This window comes from Xiphophorus hellerii, chromosome 11 (genome assembly GCF_003331165.1).
Source record: "Xiphophorus hellerii strain 12219 chromosome 11, Xiphophorus_hellerii-4.1, whole genome shotgun sequence".
Taxonomy (NCBI): domain Eukaryota; kingdom Metazoa; phylum Chordata; class Actinopteri; order Cyprinodontiformes; family Poeciliidae; genus Xiphophorus; species Xiphophorus hellerii.
The window spans coordinates 6,457,854-6,482,400 of record NC_045682.1 but is presented as its reverse complement, the minus strand read 5'-3'; the positions used below and the strand labels follow the sequence as shown (position 1 = coordinate 6,482,400).

At 40.0% G+C, this 24,547-nt stretch overlaps 1 protein-coding gene across 14 annotated transcripts in view; it reads right to left on the bottom strand.

The window, feature by feature from the left end:
• Positions 1-24,547, bottom strand: part of ncam1a (neural cell adhesion molecule 1a) — a 293,926-nt gene that overhangs the window by 34,567 nt on the left and 234,812 nt on the right. For 4 of the 14 annotated variants that reach the window (XM_032575754.1, XM_032575756.1, XM_032575759.1 and 1 more), the window contains 6 exons: positions 23,085-23,235; positions 19,879-20,063; positions 19,668-19,764; positions 16,631-16,798; positions 11,915-12,040; positions 8,817-8,819 (listed from right to left, as the gene is read on the bottom strand). In XM_032575754.1, the coding sequence (XP_032431645.1) occupies positions 8,817-8,819; positions 11,915-12,040; positions 16,631-16,798; positions 19,668-19,764; positions 19,879-20,063; positions 23,085-23,235 (730 nt within the window). Of the gene's footprint in view, positions 1-1,337; positions 1,341-5,233; positions 5,282-7,053; positions 7,069-8,816; positions 8,820-11,914; positions 12,041-16,630; positions 16,799-19,667; positions 19,765-19,878; positions 20,064-23,084; positions 23,236-24,547 lie in introns of all 14 variants that reach the window. The other 10 variants (XM_032575755.1, XM_032575757.1, XM_032575760.1 and 7 more) reach the window with 5 other exon arrangements.

The following is a 24,547-nucleotide window of genomic DNA, read 5'->3' as shown; positions in this document are numbered from 1 at the left end:
TTCTGAAGCTATAGCACTCAGAGAGAGAAAGTGAAGCGGTTAGGATGAGAGACTCAGACTGCGGGCTGGAAAATGTACAGTAGGTGCCACACAAAGAGGGTGGAGCATGTGGAGCGCCCACCACCCATCACTTCTAAATAAGTCAAGCCTGTAGGTGGTGGGAGTCCACATGCAGACGGTGGCACCTTTTCCTCACATCCCAGCAAACAACCAGAGACAACAGAAGTTAGAAACATACAGAAGCAGTTCTAGGTTTTGTGTTCACACCTCTTGTCTGCTGCTGAACATAACCGAGCAAAAAGCAAAACGAAGTTAAATTTGTGCTCCCACCAAGAAGAAAATGACACTAAGGACGCAGACACGTGCAAACAGGAAGGAGGTGTGGGGAGGAGGAAAGAGAAGAAATTTAATTTGCAGGACGCGCTGCGGAAATGCACACCTGTCGCAGTGCGTCCAGTCAGTGGAGCGTGAGAGTTTAAACTCGTTTAAAATGAAAAGCACGGAAAATGATCCTGTGAAGGATCGTGATGAGCGGTCAGAATGCTGCAGGTGGCACCTTGCGAGGATGCATAAGATAAATACAAATATGAGAAAAATATTACTCATTAAGGCATTATTTTTCACCCAGGAATATGAAAATATAGAAAAACTAAATGGAAGACAAAGATTAGGGAGGAGTCTGTTTCCGGTATTGGGTTTTGAAAATGTACGGTTTTAAAAACTGCAGAGAGTTTTTATGGTCTAAAGGGATTCTGTGAGAAAGTGTCAAGATAACCAGAGCTTCATCTGGCTGATAGAAAGTAATATAGCACTGCCCCTCCTCCACGTGTTGCTGCACACTGCTGAACAGCTGGCTAAAACAGGTCTAGTACTCCATTCATTTATTATTATTATTATTATTATTATTATTATTATTATTATGATTATTATTATTATTTTCCAGATACTGTAACCAGTTTCCACTTTATTCTGAACGTGGTGTAAGTCCCACATTTAAATCCTGATTTAAATTTATTATAGATAAAATAAAATAATTCAGACATTTATTTCTGTTAATTTGTATTAAAATGGCTCCCAGCTAAGGCAGTCTCCTAAATTCAGTTTCACTAAAAATTCAAATATAACATGAAACTTTTTTTCTTTTTTTTTTAAACCTGAAATCTGGGCCTATTATAGGTTAAATCCAATTAGTTGGGGCTCATTTTACAACCATGATGATGAATGATATGAAATATCTGTGGTGTGATGATGTCATGCTTAGTACTTCTATGCTAAAGTTGAATGAAAAATGACAGAATGATCTAAAGTGTTTCAATCTAATTTGAAAGAAAAATTACCTTCTGTTGATCACCGAAGACCACATCGTCAGCACCATGCAAGAGCCGCATGGCGCAGTCACATGATGAGCACGGACATGATTGGTCAAAGAAAATACGGGAGGGCCAGAGCGGGGAGAGGGGCGGGGTGGGGAGCCACATGGAAAACATACAAAACATTTTTGAAATGATGAAAACGTGTCAACAAAAAAACAACAAAAAAAAAACAAGTGAAAATGTTAGAGACAAAATAGCAAAACAAAACAAGAGGAGCAGATTAATCCCTCAACTGAATCTTTTTAAAAAGGTTACTGGAGATAAGAGGCACAAGGCAGCTTAAAAAAAACCTAATAAAAAATCAACGTCGCCTTCAATCTACAGCAAATGAATTTAAAAAGAAAGCAAAGCAATTACGCAGTAGCTGGGTTTGGAGCGGATGTGGGCATGAATGAAAGAGGAACGTCTGCAGTTTTCTATGTACCAATCATGAGAACCAAGTGTGAAACAGCACATTAAGTATGAACACATGAAAACCTGACACACCGTCAGACCTCAGGAGCCAGAGTCCTGCAGGTCTTAGACGGTTCACTGCGTCAGCTCACCTGGTTCTGCAGGGCCCACATCCATTACCGGGCCTCTGCAGAACCGGATGCCGTTCTGAGGAGGGTCTGCAGCCGGCTGACACATCTAAGACCTGACAGACACCAGACCTGAGGATTTGCTACCTTTGTCACAGTGACGCAGGAGCAACTGAATGATGATGCACGAGCTGTGAACACGAGCAGTCGGCTGTTAAACCTGCGCCTGAGACATGACCTGTGTGGTCGAACTACAGAGAGCGCACGGTTCATTTAGATGATTCCTGGAGGTTATTGCATAGATAAAGGCAATGCACATGGAAACGTTAGTCAGTTAAAAGTGAACTTTAAAAAAAAAAAAGAAATTAAAAAGCATGGTGTCAGTGATTCCTGTGCAACCGCTTGTTCAGAGCAGCAGGTTAAAGTCCCCCCAACCCGGTTCTGCATAAGATCCAAATTAGTCCATTCATGCCACACAGGAATAAATCAACACCGTCTGACACCAACACAGTCCGGTGTCAGACTAACTATCTTATATTTGAGCAAAAATACACATTCACATTATTATATTATAAATATTAAATAAATCATTCATATCATGAACTGTTTTTTTATCCTCCCCCAAAAAAGCAACTTCTAAAATACTAGAGCTCAGCTGCTCGCATTCAGACATCGACTTAGCAGCAGTTTGGAGCAAGCATGTGGCACCAGTGGGCAGAAATATCTCCTTTTTAACAAAGGTGAGCATCCAACAAAACCAGGCTCAGTGTGAACCATAAATGAAAAATAAACACTGAGCCACTGTGCCTGTTGTTCCTTCTCTGGGAAAGAAACACATGAAACAAACACAGGATCACGGAAGCAGTAACTATTAATAACTTTGTCAATGAAAGAGACCTGAGACAGGAGCACTTTCTATGACTAAAAACCCCAGGAGAAAATGCAAAACGTTGATGGCAGCAAAACTATCACCGTCTTTGTCCAGGAAGTTTTACAACTGGACCAAATAATGTAGTGAGTCAGGGGAACTCTTCTAAAACGAAAGACAGAACACCACGTTAAGGGCCACAATAGCTTAGGCAGTGTCTTTAGAGCTAATCAGAAAAGAGCTGGATCATCAGTGCAGTCTGTAGAAAAGAAAAAAACAAGTTTGTTAAGGAAGCAGAACATAGAAGAACTGGACCAGTAGTACTTTCTATTGGGAAAAAAAAGAAGAGAGGTTAAAATAAAGTTAATGGCAGCATCAGCTCCATCAATACCAGGACAGAAACCGCTGAACACCGACCCACTGAGCCAGGAATACTTTCTATGAGAAAGAAAAGAAAAGAAAAGCAACAGCAATTCCCTTTTTCTGACATATAACCTGCTGTTTGCTACATAATGTGAGATAAAGAGTTTCTATGAAGGAATGTAAGTGATCGAACTACAGAAGCTCATTTATATTGATGGTTGACATTTGTATGTCTCATAATAAATTCTCCATAATGATCACAGACACTCCCTAGCCTTCTTCTAGCTGTCCTTTTATAAGATCTACTCATCAAGAAACTTGAGTCAGAAATCGGTTTGTGTGCAGAGAGAAGGTAGAAAAATAAATCAACAGAAAAGAAAAGGCACCTTTCAGTAAAACCTTTCTTCTGTGGCCTGACTTACCCCGACATGCCACACACTCCAGATACCCGCTAGTAGGAACTGAAAGTACAAAACCCCCCCTGCACCCAAAAGCAATGAAGAGTAAAACACAAACTCAATGTTATAAACCTACAATGAATTTAGACTGAACCCAGAAAACCTGATGCATTTCTCAACAGTTTTATGAGCTGGTGGGTTAGAAGGAATTTGTGATAGACATGACTGGATTACGAATAGATGCTAATTAGTACCAGGGTGAAAAGTAGCTGAGTCCCTTTATGAAGAGAAAGAACCCATCTCCACAGGGGAAAGTCAAAGTCCTGCACAACGTCAGCAGAACAAACCTCAGTTTCTTCTTGGTCTGATTTCCTACGTAATAAGGACTTGATCTGGAACGTGGTGACTACAGGAAGTCATGACAAGACAGCTTTTTGAAAGACATTTGGAAGTTGAACTGATATGATCATAATAAAGATGTTTATGTATGTTCAGGGTTTGGAGGATTAGTGCGAAGATGAAGACTACATGCTGAGAGGAATCCTAACTCATGATAAAGGATGGAGTTAGTGTAATGATGGGATTAGATTGTTCTTTTGAAGAAATATCACTTCTTTCATCCTAAACATTAAAATTGGAGTTAAAATGATACTTTAGTTTGGTCAACAGAACAATCTTACACTAAGACACCAACTTTGGCCTTGGTCAACATCAATAAGATTTATCCTGTTGAGCTACAGTCTTAAGACAGAAGGTTTGACTAGCTGTAAGTATGACTCACTATTTATGCTAACACAAAAGCATAAACATGCTGTTTGACAAAGGTTAGGATTTAAACCCACAACCTTTACAGCAACATGCTAGTATTTTATCGCTACCTCTACTAAAAGCACGTTAGTTCTGAAATCACTGATTCACTCAGTAAGAGCAACGCCACAGGAAACGCAAACGTCCTCCGTCATAATGAAACAGACTTCACAGTTTTAACCTACGGGGAACCTAAAGACATAAACATATATAACCACAAACAGGGTTCCTATGCAGTCTGGAAAGGAATTTAAGAATATACAAAAATTGGGATTAGTTTGAAAAAATTAGTAAGCAAAAAATATTTGTTTTCTCAAAATTTTTTTGAATTCCAATTATTTAAAAGTTGTGTCCAGTTGATCCATCTTTTCATCTGTCCATCCACCCTTCCATCTGTTGGTCCATCGACCCCACCGCTCGAACCTCTGTTCTTTCATCCTTACGTCCGTCCATCTTTTCAACTGTCTCTCCATCCATCCATCATCTCACCAGCTGCTCCATCTTTCCATCTGTCGCTCCATATTTTTATCCATCCATTCATCTAGAAAATGTGGTCATATATTCAAGATGAACTTTAGAGTTTAAAAATCGGTTGAAAAGCTCTGAGATCTTTTGAGAAAAGTATGCAACTTCGAATGTGTAGGAACCCTGCAGAACCAGTCAGTTTGTCCCTTTTAAACTGGTAAGTGTTAGTGGGATTAAGGACGAATCAACAGAGTTAGAAAAGCAGTTAAGCTGCCAATATAAGCTGGTTCTGTGTTGGACTGGTTATGCTCATCACATGGAACACGATCCCTCCTGTGAGCCACACCAGATATTAATGAACATCTACGCTAAGTGTGAAGCCAGGCAGGCGGGACAGAGAGATGTGACAGACACACTGCTGGACTCGCATATACTCACTAATGGCCATAGTGGTGGCAGCGATAGCAGGTGGGATCGATGATGCAACTGAAAAATGGTGAAAACAGCGTGAGAGAAGCAGGAGTCCTCAGTGCTTAGTGATGATCACAAACGGCAGGAATGCTCCCATGCAGCTGCTGCTGCTTGTTAACGTGACCCAGCATCTGATTGGACAACAGCTGAGCACCAACAATGTGCTCAAGTCCTGTTCAATGTGTTAAACCTTGAGGTGTGGAGATTTATTACACCTGCTGTAATGGCTGCATTTCAAATATATTTGAAAACTTAAGGTTTTTCAGTAGCAAAGCAAATGAGAGCTAACTATAAAGTATGGCCTGTGGCCTATTGGCATTAATGACAATAAATAACCTGTCAGAGCTGATGAGTTCTACAGGGAAATAAATCTGCACCCAGTTTTATTATTCATGGTTCAAATCATGTCAAAATAAAAAAGGCAAAATGTTGGTAAGCTCAGTTGAGGTGAGGAAGGATAATTAGTGAAAAAAAATAAATAGCAGCTTAGCATATTTTAATTCAGTTTTGACTCTTGGATCAAAATTACGTTTCCATTAAAATCTGATTAAGCTTTTTTTTTTTTTTTTTTTTGGAGCAAAACAGAAAAACAAACAATGGTTTTGTTGATGAAAATGTCAGAGCGCATATTTTAGTCATTACATTTTGGTCCCATTGAAAACAAGAACAAAGTTCGATGAATATTTGTTTTCCCAAAATTGAGTCCAACATTTTATGGTCCTGCGGGATTCTGGGTTCCTCACAGTGTAGGAATAAGAGCATTTTTGAAGTAAACACCATCTCCATCATAACTGGAGTTTATTCCCTGGACGCTGCCTCCATCCTGTCTGACTAATTAAGGTGCAAATTAAGTCAGGCTTTTAGAATAAGCGCAGCTGCTTTACCTGCCTTCTGACCGTATTCATACCCTTTGAACCTTTTTACATTTTATCATATCAAGACCTGAAATTTCAAAGTAATTTATTGGGACTTTATGTGATAGATTAGCACACAGTGCTGAATAATTCTGATATATAAGACAAACAGCACATGATTTCAAATGATTTTATAGAGAAGTCTGAAGACTGTGGCTTCACTTTGTATTCAGCACCCCTGAGTTGGTACTTTGCAGAACCAAAGGTTCCTCCTGTCTCCATGTTCGGATGACACATTGAACAGAGCTTTACGAGATGTTCAAAAACTCAGAAGTTATTGTAAAACCCAACTCTGGTGTAAATTTAAAATCCAACTCTTGCTTTAAATTTTTTAAACAGCCCGTCTGCTGGATTCCTTGGTCCTCGTGATCCTGTTTGCTCTCTAATGTTTTCATCGAACCTCGTAGTTGTGACAAACGTGACAAAATGTGGAGAAATTCAAGGTGTATGAATACTTCTTTTACAGACTAAGTTACAAACTTTCTGGAATATTTTGACGGTTTCAGTCTGAATGATTTATTTCGGAGACCGAACGTTTTTGAGCTATTGCAAAAAATGACCTGGATGGACATTGATTACTGCGTGACTCAGGCCTCCTCTAGGGTTCATGTCTTTTCTCCATGTCTGAAAGTGATTTGAGCCACTGCTGCATTTCACACAAAAGGCGAAACAGGAAAAATCACTACTGTCATCGCACCTATGTGAAAACATCTTCAATAGACTTTACATTAAGGAAATGGACATGTGATGAATGAATGGGAATCGGTAAAGACGTCATTTCGTCGTTAACATTGTTAACAATGAAGAATGTTCAATGGAAATGATGCAAACTGCAGATAATAAGCAGATAAGAAAGGGAGAAGAAGAACTTACTTGTGAGAGAATATTCTGAGAAGTCCAGTGGAATACAGAATAGATGGAGGGGAAAAACATGAGAAAACAATAACACAAAGAGAACAGAAACAATAAAATGAGAAATATGATCAATGAAAAAGGGCAGCTGTGTCCTGCTGCATCATTAACCCTGTGCCGTTCTCCTACACCGCCTCCCTGAGCATTATGCATTTGCTTTCTCTTCTTTTTCACTCTTTTAAAAGATGCTGTCATAACACACAACTAGGAAGTGAAATGTAATGACTTCCAGCCCTCCGTCTACTAATATTTTAATTCAAGAGTAACTTAAAAAACTCTTCTAGGATTTTAATACCACAAATTACAATATAGGATCATCTCTAAGCATTGAGACCCTTAGAGATTTCTCACAGATTTGAGCTGTTTTGTCTCTATTCCATGTTTTAGATCATCAGTATCAATATTAAAGGTAATCTAACTGTAGTGAACCCCCAGCTGTTCGTGGTTCAGCATTAGCAAATTTTTCTGTTGAATGTAAACACAGATTATTGGAAAATTTGCCTATTCCCAGATTTCTTCGTGGAACATATTGGAATTGGCCTTGAAATTCTCCCGTATTTGTGCGGTCGTATCGTTGAATCGTGACCTTTGACCTTCACTGAGACCGTGAGACCTGCAGAGCTTTAGATGTGGTTCTGGGTTATTGTGACTTCCTGGTTGGTCGGAGAAGGTCTTTCTCTCCAATTGTGGAAGGTTTTAGAGACAGGTTTGCAACATTTTTCCAGGCTCAATCTGTTCTTCGCTTCGATCAGAACATGAACTGTTGCATATTGAGATCTTTTAGACTATTTCATGTTGTCAGACGGGATCTATTGAAGTCATTTCCTGATTCTTCAGGTCAAACAGTAATCAGGCTTGGATGATGCCAGTAGAAGTGTGCCAAAAAAAAGAATTTGTATTTAAAAAGTCTGATGATGTTAATGTGGCAAAACAGCAACATTTGTAGAAATCTGCAAGGGACAAACACTTTTTCACAGCTCTGCAAATGCAATTTAAAGTCTCTATGAACTCGATTTTATGTCTACAGACTAGTGGAAAATTAGAAGAGTGAATTTGTTGCTCGAACACCAGATTAAGCATCTTCATAACAATGCTGAATCAGGCACAATAAGGAAAATGCTGAAGGGGACTTCTCTACAGGAGCAGCGAGGTGATGAGGTGCAGATGGAAGCAGGAGACAAGGGATGCCAAACAGGAAAACAAACATCCATTCATGAAACCTGATGTGAAGATCTGAATGAGAAGAAGGTTAAAGATCCTCAGAATGGATAACATGATGGAGCTTTGTTGATCTTCTTAGAAATTAATGCTTAATTTCTAAGAACTTTTTCTGAGCTAGAGAACCATCACCTAGTTCTTTCACTCAGAAGGCTTTGATTCAGTTATAAATTGATGATTCAGTTCAATAAGAAAATAATGCATACCTAAATACTTCAGACAAATAAAGAATACTTGGAAAATATCACCTCCAGCTCTGAGAGGAAATAAAGGCTTCGCCTGAATGTGAACTAACAAACAGCTGACTCCATTCACAGGTAAATAATGAGCCTAACACCTTTTTATCACTTTAGAAAAACTAAATCCTTCTGCAACTCCTCTGCTATGTATTTGATTTATTCATCTGTTCACCAAAAAACACTGCTGTTGTTTAGGGCACACACCGATCTGGCAGCCATGGATCAGATGGTCACAAACACTAGAATGAATCTCATAATTTGCTTCACCTTCTGAGTTCTGGGGGGGCTTTGATATTGTTTGCTTGATGCTCTACTGGCTGATAGTTGCAGGGTGTGGTGGCGTGCTTCCAATGATTTCAGCTTATTCTAACATAACCTTCATATGGTACGAGTCTTGTCCCAGTCATTTTCACTTTTAGTGCAATTCCAATGTGTTCCTCAAATTTAGGTTACTAATTACCATCAACTTCTTCTTCACTATTGTGTCCCCATCTCAACGTGTCAAAAAAAAAGAGATTTGTTTCCACCACCGCTATCTCGTTCCTACACGTCCTCAACTTGTGTCACCTAGATAAAGCTACAATATGATAACATAATATTTTGAAAATGACTAAAAAATAATTAAATCCTAAATTTACACACAGTCATCTGATCTCCAGTAAATTGTGTCACCAAAACCTACAAACATGCAAATTTTTGTAGGTTCAGTTCTGCTGGTGTGCATTCGGCACGCTCTGCAAATCAAAAATCCAAACAATAAAAGCCTGTTTGATGCATGACATGCGCATTGCAACATGGTGCGTGAAGTTTCCTTCCTAAGTCCTCCAGTATCAACTTTAATGCAGCGAATGAAGTAAAAATATATGGAGATAAAAATTTTAAAAACCCATAACATAATCTCAACACTCTTCATGTGCTAAAGGCAGCTTTTTGGTGTTACCATGACAACATCTCCGTCAGTTTCATCTCTCTCCCTCCTGCCTCACTTTCTTTGCCGCTTTTATCAGATCTACAGGGACTCAAAAACAAGCCACTGGGCTCTAAGAAACAAGAGCCAGAGCAACGTGACCCTACCAACCACTGTTTGAGCGAGTCCGACCACAGCAATGAGCAGCGACTCTCGGATCGAACAGAAATTTACCTCCTCGCTTCTTTGCGCACGGATGAGGCATTTGGTGGCGAGAGAAACATTTAGATCAATAAAAGTCTCCTTACTTACTGGTGCTAAGTGTAAAGTTGAAGCAGGCCTGCACTAAACTAAAAGTGATGAAGCAGAAGAGCACATTTTAAACTGAAACACTGTACATTTTGTTGGCTTAAGTTTTGTTGGGTTTTTTTAAGTTGTTCATGCTAAATATTGAAATGCCTGTAGAAAATAGAATAAATTACTCCTGTTCAGAATCCAATAGAATATACATCTGTTATTCACAAAAAGTTTTGAAAAAGGTACATGTTTACAATTTTTCAAAACTCAGCAAGACGTTGTACAATCTGCCCTAATCTATTCAATTTTCTCAGTCCATATTCTTTAAGTTAAACTTTCACATATGCTTTCTATTAGACATTGCTGTCATAAAGCAGCCAATTAGAACTATCTATTGTGGTCACTTTAAAAAAAAAAAACAGCAACAATGTTCTACTTTAATAAAATCACCAGTTTATACAAGCAAACATGTTAGCTGAGGAAACCTGAACTCAAATAATTTAAAAAAACAACATCTGTGCGGTTTTTTAGTCAGTATTGATCTCAACCTTTTGCCTGCTGTAACTTGGCAACCTCTGGTAAAAATGTGTAAAATATACTTTCAAAAGAAACTTAAGAAAAATCTTAAATTGAGTTTAAGTCCATTCCTTCACCATAGAAAATAAATCCTGCATTATTAATGTTTCTTTATTTTTGCAAAATCTGCAGTATTACAACCAATGGAACCCCAACAACCTCTATGAATTAAATGTAACAAATGTATTTTCTTTTTTAATTCATCACTTCCTGTTTTCATAGCAAATACATATGGAGAGACATATGGGGCCCACTTTTCATAGCTATTCTTCAAAATGGGGAAAGACCTAAACCGTCCCTCATTCACAATCAGAGCAATAACTAACACGTTAAAAGACAACAGACACTGACTGCTACGTTAAAAAACTTCCTCTTGCCACAATGCACTGAATGGGAGGATGCTGTTTTATTTAAAGGGTTTTACACATCTTTACCAGTGGTGGCAGTATATGTGAAAGATGTTGTACGTGTATGATCTGAAAGAAAAAATGGGAATGGCAAAATCTAATTTTTAAAAACTTTGTATGTTGAAAACACAGCAGACGACCAGATTCTGCGCTGCTGGACTTTTTTCTGCACTAAGTTTCATTAAGTGGATCATTTGATGAATGCATTTACATATTTAAATAAGCTAGTTTAGGTTATTAGGACACCTCAGGACTAATGGTCTAAAATGTTATCCTCCTTATCGCCTCTATTGTATTGTCCATAATTTTCAATATGTCGATCATGTTACATTCAGCTCTTAAAATGTGTTGGCTCACTGTGAAATGAAGTCTGTCGGCTCACTCAATCCCGGGTTTCTCCCGCTAAACCCTCAGGAATGAGAAAGCATCGCCAGAAACCCATTAAGATGGATTATTTATGAATCGTTTTATCTCGGCCGCTGTCAGATTTGTGCAGATGTGGAGTGCAGGAGGCGCTGGGCTTGTGATACATCTTGCTTCCAGAGAACCAACTAGATGCCCCTTCAGAAAAAAGTCTGGAGCTCCCTGTGTGCTTAATAATCTTCCTTCCTCTCAGATGACTTTGCTCCTTTTCATAAAAAAAAACAACAACAAAAAAAAAGACAGTTCAAAGCCTCCTGACATACCTCTGCTCTTCATCATGCACTGCCATCACCACCACCACATCTAAACTCTCCTCAGGAGGACGTGACCTGTGGCTGCGATATTAAAAATTCATGCTGCCGGTGATCTATAAATACGGAGCTGCGTCTCCCTGCAGTGAAGTGTAAATCAGATTTATAAATACGTATGAAGTGTCTAGAAAGAAAAGTCTAAATCACCTTAGCTGTGGGCAAAGATGCAAAGGCATCTCGCACGGCACAAACATTCATGAGGACAGAAACACACACGTTATACATCCTGCAGAGGTAACTCTATGAGGCAGCTGAGTTAGGAAGCGGCAGCGGCCGGTGGCTTCGTGCTCCCGTCTGATGGGAGGAGGACTACGGCGGGGCTTGGCGTGAGAAAAGAGGACTGAAGCATCTGGGCTCTGCTGGACGCGGTGGGGTGAGCTGCATTAGGTTCAAAGCTGCAGGGTCAGGGCTTGTTTGGAGCAGGGAGGAGAGGCAGGCACTTACGGACTGGCTCCGTCTTGAAAGTGCTGGAACGGCTGCTCTCGCCTTCGCCTTTGCCGTTGATGGCGGACATCTTGACCTCGTAGGTCGTCTCCGGTTTCAGTCCGACGATGGTTATCCTGGTCATGTCTGTTGAAAAGATGCCGAGGTCATTACACCAGATGATACGTCTAAGGAGAAAAAGCTGATTGCTGTTTAGATGCTAAATGGATCAAAACACCGCAGTAGGAACAGAAGTCTGTCATATTTTTCTCTTTTATTCTTTATAAATAGCCAAAGCCGCTCTTCACCATTTAAATCATGCTACTTTATCTTGTTTGTGTCGACCTGAGATATAAAGTTGTTGCTTATCTTCAGCCTGGTTATAGAGTCTACGGGCACAAACAGATATTATCTGGAAGATAATAGGTGTACAAATGTTTCCTTAGAAACCTTCATTTCCTGCAACAAAGCCAAAAGATGACTCATCGTTTCGTTTTCTGCTTAGCCTTTTCATCAAACTTCCTCCAGTACTGACTGGCTTTCTCCACCGTGGTCTGCACTGACTCTCTTCAGAGTGCATCAGTGGATTTGCATTACTGGATCCCAAAACAGAAATGCAACGATGATGAAGTTATTTAGACATTTTCATCACTCAGAGTGGCTCGGAAATTCAAGTCTTTAGTGAAGGCAAAGTAATGGATAAACAGCCGCTCTGCATCCAACACAAAATAGCAAAAAATATAATTCTGAAACATGGGAAATGGATGTGTGTTTCTCACATTATTATTATTTTTTTTTAGAAAATACATAAAATAAAATGCAGAGTTTATTTCAGACCATCATCTTTTGCTGGTTAAAACCACCAGGTGTCTCTGCTAGCTTAAACACTTTCGTACATTGATATTTGCAAAATCACTTGAACTCAGTCAGATGGTAGCAAAACATCTGGACAACAACAGCTGTCGTAACAAGCCACAGAATTTCGATCTGAACTTTAACTAGGCCAGTCCGACACACGATTGTGCTTTGGTCTAAGCTATCCTATAATATCTCTGACTGCATGATTTCATGCCGGAAGCTGACCCTTGACCTTAGTCTCACCTCTTTTTAGCCTCTAACATGTTTTCTTCCAAGATCCTCCTGGATTTAGCTCCATCAGTCTTCACATCAACTCTGTGTAGCCCCCCCCCACAGCATGATAATGCCACTACCATGTATCAACCCAACGATGTTGCGTCCCAACTTTACATATCACTTACGTACCTGATGTGTCAAGGTTTATGTTCGTAAGATTACCAAAAGTGTAAACGTTAAACGGGCACGAATCACTTTTGCAACGTATGTTATTAATGGAACATTCCCCAACATTTAACTCAGAGAAAAGCTGCACAAAATTAACAACTTTTTCCCCAGGAGAGGAGTTCTCACTGCAGTGAAAGGGTAAAAAGTGAGAGCAGGAAGAAAGCAGGCCAAAAGGCTGAAAAAATAATTACTGGGGGAGCATTGTGGGCTCCCAATACAGATTTAATTGCAGGGAAATGAATTAAATTAAGGATCTATTAAAACCCAAGAGCCATCAGGTGTAGAACAAAGGGAAAGCAATCAATAGCGGCTGTGAGTGCAAGTTTCCTGAATCAGGTGAATTTATCTGATAACGTAAGGATTCTACACACCCAACATGCATGCGCTTCCTCTCGTGTCATAAAGAGCTACTTGGCTGATGCCCCACTGAGCGACACAAAGCAGAGTGATTTCAGAGCCGAGAGCTAATTTCAGTTGTGCAAAAAGAAGAAAAAAAAAAAAAAACACCTGTGCAACATGTCTCCATTACTGCAACAGCATGTATGAGATTAACATCTCAATCAGAGGGAGTTTCAGAGAGAACTATTTACATACAACTAGAAAGCGTTCCGCCAGATGGATTCAGAGCTTTTAGCGTTGGAATATAATTGATGTCAGCATCGAAGCAGTTCGTGTTTTGATGAAATTTCTCGGCCGCCTGCAGTAATTTGGTTCCTGCTGCTTCTGGAAAAGGTTATCTCCACAGAACCTCACAGTTGCTACAAACTCAGCCCTCCTCAGCCCCTGCTGCCCTCTGTGCTGTGACAAAGAATCCTTATGCTGCGGGACGAAGACGCCTGTACATGTTACTGTTAATTAATCAGTCTAATTCTGAGGATATGAGAGAAGCACAATTTAAAATGAAAGATTCTGCTCTGGTGCCTGAAGAAACACAGCGATCTCTGGGATATTGTAGATTAAATTAATTTGAAAATATGTTATTTATCAAAAAGTGAAATAAAACATTAGCATAACTCATAACGTCCAAGTATCGTCAAACAATTGTTGCTATTGGAAGGATCTCCAGTAGCTGTCAGTCTCGCACAAATGTAAGGAAGCCTCTGACTGAAGACTGTTGCGGTATGACAGTCAAGACTATCATGACATTCCAACTGGTCAATATGTGGCAGAGACTATATTCTTACAGTAACATGTTCTGGATGAATATCATCAGTTGTTGGCTAGCACTGCTAATCCACCTCATTTGCTTTTGATGTTTCCTCTTTAGATCTCTGTCTGATGACAGTTTGAACTTCCTCCTTGTCTCTCTGCTCTGCACCCATGAAACCTTCTTTCCAACTCCTCTGGGATTTGGGGTCAAAGTTGAGGTGCTATTTAAACTTGTAGAGATGCTAATTGCCAGCTTCTGGTTGCAAAAAAACCCCCAACAAAAACGAAACGCCAACATCTCATCTGAAGGTAAAAAAGTAAGAGCAAACATCTTTACAGCTGGGAGGATGTTGCACATCCTAAATGTGCAACACCTCAACCAAAAGAAATGACAAACAAAAGTGTAGAAAAAGACGAACAGAATGGCTGCCGCCATGACTGGTGCAATTCTAGCTCCTGTCATCATCACACTACAGACTTTAGACAAATATTAAAGCGGAAGAGCAAAATGTAGTTTGTTCAAATCCCAGCTTTAAAGTTCAGCTACAAAGACAAATAGTTTCTCCAACATAGATAATCCAGCTGTACTGTAATGTGAAGGCAGCTCTGTGCAAAGGCTGTCTGTTCATTTAGAGCTTTCTTTAATTAGTATATGCCAACATGGTGGCTCTGTATGATTATACTGTGGTGGGCGAGCCAGCTACTTCTGACAGCTCTGACTTCAAACACGTGACGTCGGCTCCGGTTCACACACAAAAGCCTTTCTATTAAGACACTTCGCCACTTGATAATTCTTTATCAGCCACACTTTGCTTCTTTTCTTCCCTGGCATTTTGCTGCTCCAGCAGCTCCAAGTTTGCTCTGTCTGATTTCGGAACGCTAACAAGGCTCGGGAAAATGCCTTCTCCGCTTTGAAAGCGCTCCAATTTCTCGGAGGTGGAGAAGCCGCTGTAGCAAAGGCTGAGATATTTTGGTGGCATTTACTGTTCAGCCGTGTGTTGGGCTTCGCGAACATGTTTGCATGACGGGCGGCTCTCGGGCCCGGCGCTGACAGCTGAGCCTGTCAGCCGCTGACTGATACGTCCCATGTGGCAGGCGAGACGAAAAGCATCCAGATTTGTGTGCGCTGCGAGCCGTCATTGGGACAGGGATATTATCTGGGGCCTCTCAGCATCTGAACCCGCTGTCATTTACACTGCACTGTTGCTCTACCTCTTGTCCTGACGTCAGCCACTGTCATGTCTGGATTACCTGCTGTTACCAGTCGGCCGCACGGAAACACTTCAACACTTAAAAAAGCGTCTCTTCAAAACTGAGACGCTTTTCCACTTGAAGCTAAGTAATAATGATGTAATCGTGATGGAGAAACAAAATAATAATTGGGTAATTTCATGTAAATGCCAGCTGGCAGAAAGATTTTAAGGGTTAAGTTGTCCATTAGTAAATATGGAAACAGCAACTGTTTTATTATTTATGGACAGATGTTTGTTTCAGGGACTACAGTCAAATTGCAGATCTTGATGTGTAATGTCGGCATTTTACTGAATTGCAATTTTTTGTGTGGTTGTTCATGCTACTTATTATGCAAAAGAAGTAATCAAATGTCTGTGTGAGCGGTTTATGAGACCAAAAGTAACCTGCAGAAAGAGAACATGGACACCCATGAGTAAATATGTAAACAGAAAATGTCTACATATTTACTACTGTTTGTTTGCTGACAATATCGTCACAAGATCATAACAATTCAAATTCAATTCAAGATTCTTTATTGATCCCAAGGGCTAATTAAAAGTTAAATGTAGCTGATTTAATGAAAAGGTTATCGTAGATGGACGAAGCTGTAGAAAAAGAAAGCACAACTAACTGGTCTTTTGGTGAAAGATTTACTGAAACTAAGCAACAATTTTTGGGTGGTCTGATGAAACCAACGGGAGATTTATCTGAGATCTTAATTACAAGGTTCTGATGTCAGTTCCAACGTGTGATGAATCATAAAACAGGGTTGAACGTGAGTTAATTGATAACCCGGGGCATCTTGTAATAGCCGCTGCGCTTTGTTAGAATGCATTTTTTAAGCAACTTTCGGGGAGAAATGTAGGGAAGGCTGGACTCTCTGTTTACCTCAACACTGAATCTCATGGAGCAGAACTGCGTGTCTGCAGCAGTCTGCATGCTGCTCCCGTTTTATCAAGCACAGCGAGGAATCCAGAATGAATCCTCCTGTCTCTCTATTTCATTTCCAGTTGGAGATGCATTCCGGGAAAAAAAAAGAAAAAAAAAACTCACCGTCTTTAGCTTTGTACTCCTCACTTTTCCATTCCTTCCCAGGCAAACGCCATTCCACTCTGTACTTTAATATCGGCACTCCACCCAAGGAGAAGGGTTCCTCGAACTCCACCACCGCCGTGCTGGAGAACGGCTGCACTTCTTCAATTTTAGGCGACGATGGCACCTCTGTGGCAACAACAAAACAGACAGATAACCCTCTGATCGAAAAAGTTCATTATTGGATAAAATCATTTTTGCCATTTTTGGGAGTTAAGTTTTAGGAAAGTGTAAATTAAATGTCAGTAATTGACTGTGTACAGGAGAGGGAATCAGTTTTTACACTTTAATTCAGAAAGATTTCCTAACATTTGAACCCTGAGGTTAGCAGCAGTCTGCAGAAATGATTCCTCTGTTTGGGTAAACATCAGAAATGAGGTCCTCCTTTAATAACAAGGCTGCATGTTTGTCTCATTAAACCTTCCCTGTGCTTGTTGCTGCAGCTGAACTGCATTTAATGCCACCAAGGAGCCACAAACACGCCGGCCACCAAATGACAGAGGGGCCGTTAGACATGACATAACGAGTTTCCAGCAACAGTTTAGATCCCGCCTGTGATGCACTTTGAGCCATGATTAAAGGACTCGGTGATTTGGTCTCATAAGCAGCGCTCGCTCTGCAGAGACTAACCTGCCTTGTGACGGAGCTAACTTTGTTTTTATTCTCTCCAGGGAAGATGCTCAGGTGGATGTTGGCTTCATTTAATAACCTTTGTTTAATCTTATCTTAATGTTATCATTATATAACCTAAAATGCTGTTTCAAAACTTTTAATTAGTAAACCATGACTACTTCTTTGCCTGGCACACCGCTAAGTGGTTACACAGTTGGGAAAGATAAGAGAACATGCTTATCCAGATAAGGTGGATGTGTGTTGAAGCTAATAAAACAAGCCTGAATGATCTTTCCACCACACACAGGGAGCAGGATGAAAACATCTTCACGCCTCACGGTTTGAGGACTGCAGAGGACTACAACCGATACATCTGATCTAAACGTCAAGCTGTTATCTCAGAGTTTTTCTGTCCTACCATGACAAACGTAAACAGATGGAGTTTGCTAGATGCTATTAGGACTTTAACTGGAATTGGAAGACTGACATTTTTCTGAAAACCAATGACTAATGTGTGGAAAAGCATGACGGAGGAGTTGGTACTCTGTGGGCCAGTTCCCTGCCAACGACCCTGGAAAGCTTGTTTACAGTTACTGAGACCATGAAGTAATTTTACACAAAAATCTGATGGCCTCTGCCAGAAAAACGGTATTTGGATCATCACTGGATCCTTCAGCAGATAAATAGAAAATAGAAGAGAAAAGTTATTAAATTAGAACAACCTTCTTCCATGGAAATCTCAGTTCACAGATATAAATTATTTAGAAAATCTGAGGAAAAGAAATCAGAGTGGATGCAGGATGATGGAAGAGGAATGAACAAAGATCCTTAGCTGGAGGTTTCCTCCTGTTTGCATGCTTGATGCGAGGGATTGCTGTAAAGTCAATGACAAAACACAAGTCATTGACTACATCCAGGAGGACTCGGTACAGGCTTTTTAAACAAATTTGAGTAATAAACTTAACTTAATCAACTAATTGGACTTAAATTTCTATTCCTTTTTTTTTGTTGTTGTTACAAAGTGCCTTGAGATAACACGTGTTGTGAACTGGTGTTATACAAATAAGCTGAACTGAGTTTAGCTGTATGCTCCAACCTTGTGAAATGTCAGAGGAGAGAACTAGGTGCTGTCCTGGGGGCCTGCTCAAATTGCAACCAGCCGGGGCACCAAAAATTGTGGGACTTGTCATTTTGAAAGTTTTCTGCACATTAAGCTGCTCCAAAAAGATAAATAAATAAATAAAAGCAGAAGGCACTGTCTGTTTCCTAATGTAGTACAGGTCTCTTCTAAAGCAGAACATGCATTTGTTTGTATCTGTTTAATAATATATTTTTTAAAAAGTCTACCAACTGATGAACACAGTTTAATGTGAAACACTCTGTACCTACTGATGCTTTTTCTTTATAGCTTAATATTCATACAGCTGCTACAATATGTTCCCTTTGAATAATTGTCATATTCAATGCGAAAATTGCTGTAATCTCTAGGGGGCACTAGAGAGGCTTTAGGGTTTAAATCTTGTTTGAACACAGTCTACATTAGCCTCTTTAGCAGCTATAAATGGTGCAGAGAAAGAATTTTAAATGAATTATGTAAACAGTCTAGAGCTGCTGCTGATGTTTGCATTCTGAGGGGTTCCAACGTGTAACCTCGAGCACATTAAATGTTTTAATTATCCAACACTTTTTTCTTTCTTTTTTTCAGTGTGCATGTTCTTGAGACATACAGAAAGCAGGGAGGGCCAGCCACTGGAGGAAGCCACTTCAGTCATACTGATGAAGTTTTACAGCGAAGCAAGGAAATTACCTCAAAGAGCCCACAGGATATTACACAATGGCACCGAGGGTGTCACCACAATTAATTCGGCCACACACCATTTAGAGATCCTGAGCGACCTATCGTTTGCAAGGGCTCCAAAGCAATTTGCATGCAGAATGAAGCTAGGACTGACCAAATTCACAGCAGAGGAGAAGAAAAGACTTTAGAGCGAGAGCCTGCTGTGATTTCAGTGGTTTTCTCACTGTCTGCTATTCAGACGGAGCTGCAGAGCATCTAAAGAGCATCGCAATTTTACTTTCTGTTCACACCTTTCTTAAACAAACATAATGTATCCTTTTAGTTATAAGGAGACAAAGCAGATTTTTTTTTTCTACAGCCGTCCTCTCAATCGTAAAAATGGATGATAAATGTAACTCATTCTTTATTATTATTCTGTGCATTCACTGGCTGATGCCTAACTTGTCGGGCTTGTTGAGGATGCTCCTTGTAGCAGATTCTAACAGTCTTCTGTGCTGAACGCTGCAGTGTTTGCTTTTATTGCACTGATTCATTGTTCATATAAATTAACATGTTAAGAAGCCCTATTTGTGTTTTCAGTGAACCAACCCGCTTGGATTAGAAGGAACTCCTTGGATTCAGAGCCTATCACATTTGTAGCTGTGCAGTTGTAGCTCCCAAAGTCATTTTGGGACTCAGGTGTGATCTAAGAGACAGAAAAAAAAAAGCTGAAAACTTTTTTATCTGTTTTTTTTCCCCATTACTTCATGCTTATGTACATCAGGAAAGTCAAGAAACACAAAGATGTTTGGTGCATCACCTCCAGAAGGCTGATGGTCGGGGTATTGAAGATCTTTATGTTGGTTGAGTTAGCACTCGGCAGCTCGATGCCGTCTCTGAACCAAACCACCGAGGCTCTGGGGTTGGCTGCCACCTCACAAGAAATATTGGCTGGGTTTCCTTCCCATGTGTATGCTGCCACCAAGCCCATGATCTTTGGAGAATCTAAAGGAATAGAAAGAAAATACAGAGCACATGAGACATCTGAAAAAAAAAAAAAAAATTCCAAACAGATTCATTCCTAAACGATTCATTCCTAAACAGGAGATGATCGACTTGTATGCACCGTCATTTGGGTTGTTATTGATTTACAAATTTGTAAAATCTCTAACTGTTTAACCCAAGGAGCTTTTGTCATGTTGCTTATTAATTTCCATTATTAAAGCAATACCCAGACAGCAGTTGCCAATTGAAAACCAATGACCACTCTTGGCACTTATTATGTTAAAAGAAGTCTGCCACAGGTTAAGAATCAATACTGTGCACAATCCCAGGGATTTTCAAGCAATTACTCAATGTGATTTAACGTTTAAGTCCCAATTCTTCAAACCAACAAACCAGATGCTTGACATTGGCGTTCCAACATGTAAAGTCAGAGGTCCTTGAGTAACCCTGAGTACAAAACCCAAACAAGGCTCCAGTGAGCATATTACATACACAATGGATTAAAGGTAAAGTCAATGCAGGGCCAATGTTTGAGCATTTCAAGTCTCCACTGAGTTCTATGGATTTTTGTGAGTCATAGTTAGCTGGGTTCAAAGTGGCCTCATAAAGCATAGAGGAGAAATGGAAATATCTTCAGTTTCACAATCCCAGAAGTTCCTTCATCATTCAGCATCGTATTTATTACATTTCAGTATTTTCGCTGCATCCCTTGTAATGCTTGATCTAAAAAAATGGAAATTTGGCAAAGAGTAGTTTGTAAAAATTAAAATTGGCACCACAAAACCAATTTGGAAGACAGTAATGCTAAACAAACCTGAGAAAATGAGGCTTGGAGAGAAACATTTTTACTAGGTTGCTACTGTATCAGTCTCTCAGCAGCATACCTCGATAAACCCAGCCCAGTAAAATGGATCGTGCTGTGTGGCAGATAGATGGCCCAGCACTTGAATTGCATCTTCATTGTGCGGAGTGGAGACAGAGGACACGGAGTGAGAGCTGTACTCAAAACAAAGCACCTTTCTTATCGATAATTGCCTGGCAACACTGATTCAGCTGCCTGATTGTTTTGGTGATTACACTGGCTAACTGCAAGTCCTCACACAGCTCCATCAATGGTGCATTGTGATCGCATCTCTGGACTTTAAAGCACAATAGGCTCAGGGATTATTAGTCCAATTAGACAGTGATTGTGTTTTTCACTCCTTTTAGGAATAGATTTCAATATCAGATTAAACTTTCTTGGCCAATCATATTAAGCCAGCAGGATTTTTAACAATCCAGCACATCCTGGTAATTGATTCATTATCTTCCAGTTGTTTGAGGTCTAGTTACATGAGTAACAGGCAGTCTAAGATGGAAGCTAAGATACCTCTTTCCCATCTTCACTTTCCAGCTCATTCCAAAGGGCTCCTAAACCACAAGGGACATAGAGTCCTTCCAGGACACAGAGTCCTTCTGAGTCCGCCCTGGGGTCTCCTTCCAGCACTACATGCTCACAAAATGTCCAGGAGGCATTCGTATGAGACTACCTAGACTACCTCAGTGACTCGACTCTAAGCTCCTCACCCTTAAAGACCGTTGAGATCCCACCTTTATCACAAAGGAGAGGAAGTTCATTTCAGCTTCTTGTATCCTGGATCTTTTCCATCCAATCATGCACGTAGGTGAGCGTCCGAGCGTAAACAGTCAAAGGGCTTTGCTTCTTTCTTCACCATGACAGCTTGGCACAATGGTCTCTTTACTGCTAATATGGCCTCAGTCAGTTTACCCGTCTCCCTCTCCATCTTTCTATCAACTCTGAACAAGACACCCAAATACTTGAAGTCTTCTGGTTAAGGCAGGAGGAGGTGACTCTCATACTGCCCTTTTGCACTTGTGAAGTAGATGTGAACCGCTTTGGGGCATGCTGAGAGACAGGGGTTGAAGATGCCAACTGTACCACACAAAGCAAAGATGTGACCCAGAAGTTCCCAAACCAGACCCTTCTTATCCTTATCCATAGCCTTAGCCTATCACATTTGTAGGCTATGTATCACATTTGAACTTGTTTCCTGTGCTAGAAACTTAGTTCGACTAAGTGCCAAAGAGAGGGACACACCCAAAAAGTTTTTAAAAGCATCCCTGCAGCCAAATGCTCTACAAGATTCTCCAGAAAATTCCTCAAAGAACAGGATCCTAATCCTTTCTCTGATCCACAAAACACATGTGAACATGAGAACCAAACTACCATGACCCCTTGAGTAGGTTCACCCCGGTAAAGATCTGGTTCATTGTTGTTCTTCTGACAGGATGAAAGCTACTGTACCCTGGCGTCTCTGAATTTAAAGTTTGATGGTCAAACCCCCCAGAGTATCTCTGAAGGTCTGAGAAGAGATCCCTCCGTAGCTGGATAACTGTCAGCCTTCATCATCTCTGGATGAATCTTCTGGCAATCCTGCCCTGTAAAATCATCCCTGACCAAAATTCTCTCTGTTTAGTGCCCAATCCAAGTCATCCACAACTCTCACAGTGACATTTTACATGCATCAAAAGAAAAAGGACTCGTTCTAAAAAAAACTGCGGTTAAATCCTAAAAACGGCACCGGATCCCTAAAGAGAGGTTGGAAAGTGGGTCTTTGTTTCTATTGGTAACAAATCACAGTGGTACCACTGACCCAGCCCGCTGTTGAACCATTTATCTTGATGAAATGAGGTGAGCAGAAACTGGAATGTTCCCATTTCATTTGTTTGGTCTGGGAAAGAATTTTATTTCCTGTTTACGTCCTTATTTGCATCTAAAGTTGTGATTTTATTTCAGGTCTACAAAATAAACTAACACTTAAAAGTGTTAAGATACCAAATGCAAAGATTTTTATTTCCAGGTATGTTTCGTTTATGTTGACTTGATTTAAAAAAAAAAAAAAAAAGCTCCCTGGACCATCACATGACACGATTCAATAAATGAATTATTTGTATTTATAAATGACTCAGGTGTTTCTTTATGAACTGGAGTGAAGAGAGAGAAAAAGATGCATGGCTCACAGCGCACTTCCAGGAACAGTTGCTGGTTGTCTTCGCCGATGGAGTTGCTGGCAGTGCAGAGGTAACGGCCAGCATCGGTGAACTGGACGTTCTTCAGGGTGAGGGAGGACACCCGCGCATGGCTTCGTACTACAACGTTCCTGTCAAGGCTCTGTAGAAAAACACATAGGGAATTATACACACATAAAAACAGGTGACTTCAATAGAAACCAGCTACAATCGAGAGATGAGGGCAACAAGTAAGGTGATGCTTTGGTTGATTGGTTGACAAACAAAAGTTGTGCAAAGACATCATGACCTGTTGAGTTAATGTCGACTGACTTGATGGTGGATTGAAGTTACTGATGTTAGATGCATTAGTTACAACACCACCACAATCATAAATATTATGTTTTCCTCTTCACTTTAACTTTTAGCACATTATTGACCCGGCTTTTACCAAGCTTTAGATATGGGTGTGCAAAAGCTCACACCACAGCTTCCACCATGGCAGACGCTGAACAACGGGCAAATGGAAGTTGAAACGTCTGTGAATAACTAAGCACAGTGGATCCCCGCCTATTCGTGGTTAAGTATTCAGAGATTTTTCTGTGCAAAGTGGCCAATCCAGGAGTGCCATTCATTTTCCTTGGTGCTGATTGGTTGTACCCCACAAGACGGGAAATAGAGTGAAACAATGGACGCTACTGTCGCTTCTGCAGTATTACAAAGACGGTTTCCACTGTGTATATCAATGCATGTTAAGGTAAATATATTGTTTGAACCATTGAAATAGGCAGTTGTAAACATTTTTAGAGAGAAGTCAGAAGTATATGAGGATTTCAGCCATTCATGCTGCTTGAGGTCCTTAAGAACCACAAATACGAGGAGTACACTAAAGACCCTAAATATACACCTGCACAAAATGTACAAAATCTGGAGTTTTTACTAGGTTGTCTTTTTACCAAAAATGTACATTTTAGACCGAAATGGATTTAAAAATTGCTGTTAAGCGGATTCAAATCCTCACAATAGAACTGAAGTGTAAAAAATAATAGTACATTTAATATTCCTATTCTTCCAAACCAGAAAAGCAATTAGACCAGAGGATACTTACGTATACTATAGCAACCCTGGATAGCAGTATCTAGTTTATATACCTTAATCTACATTATTAGATTCTTTTTATTCTTTTGCTCTTTCCTTCGGTTTGTTAATTTTGTTTGTATTTCCTTTTAATTCCTGTAAAGCACTTTGTATTGCCTTGTTGCTGAAAATGTGCTATATAAATAAAATTACCTTTACCTTTACCTTTAAATAAAGAAGCACCGAGTAGCCATTCTTTGGTCAAATCCCTTACAGTATGGATCTATCTGTGCTCATAAGGGGCTCTAAGTAAATTACGCCTCAGTTAAACTGGAAGTCAGTAAGTTTTAAAAAGCCCCAAGCAGTAAACTCTTGAAGTTGATTAGCGTCCCTACTTA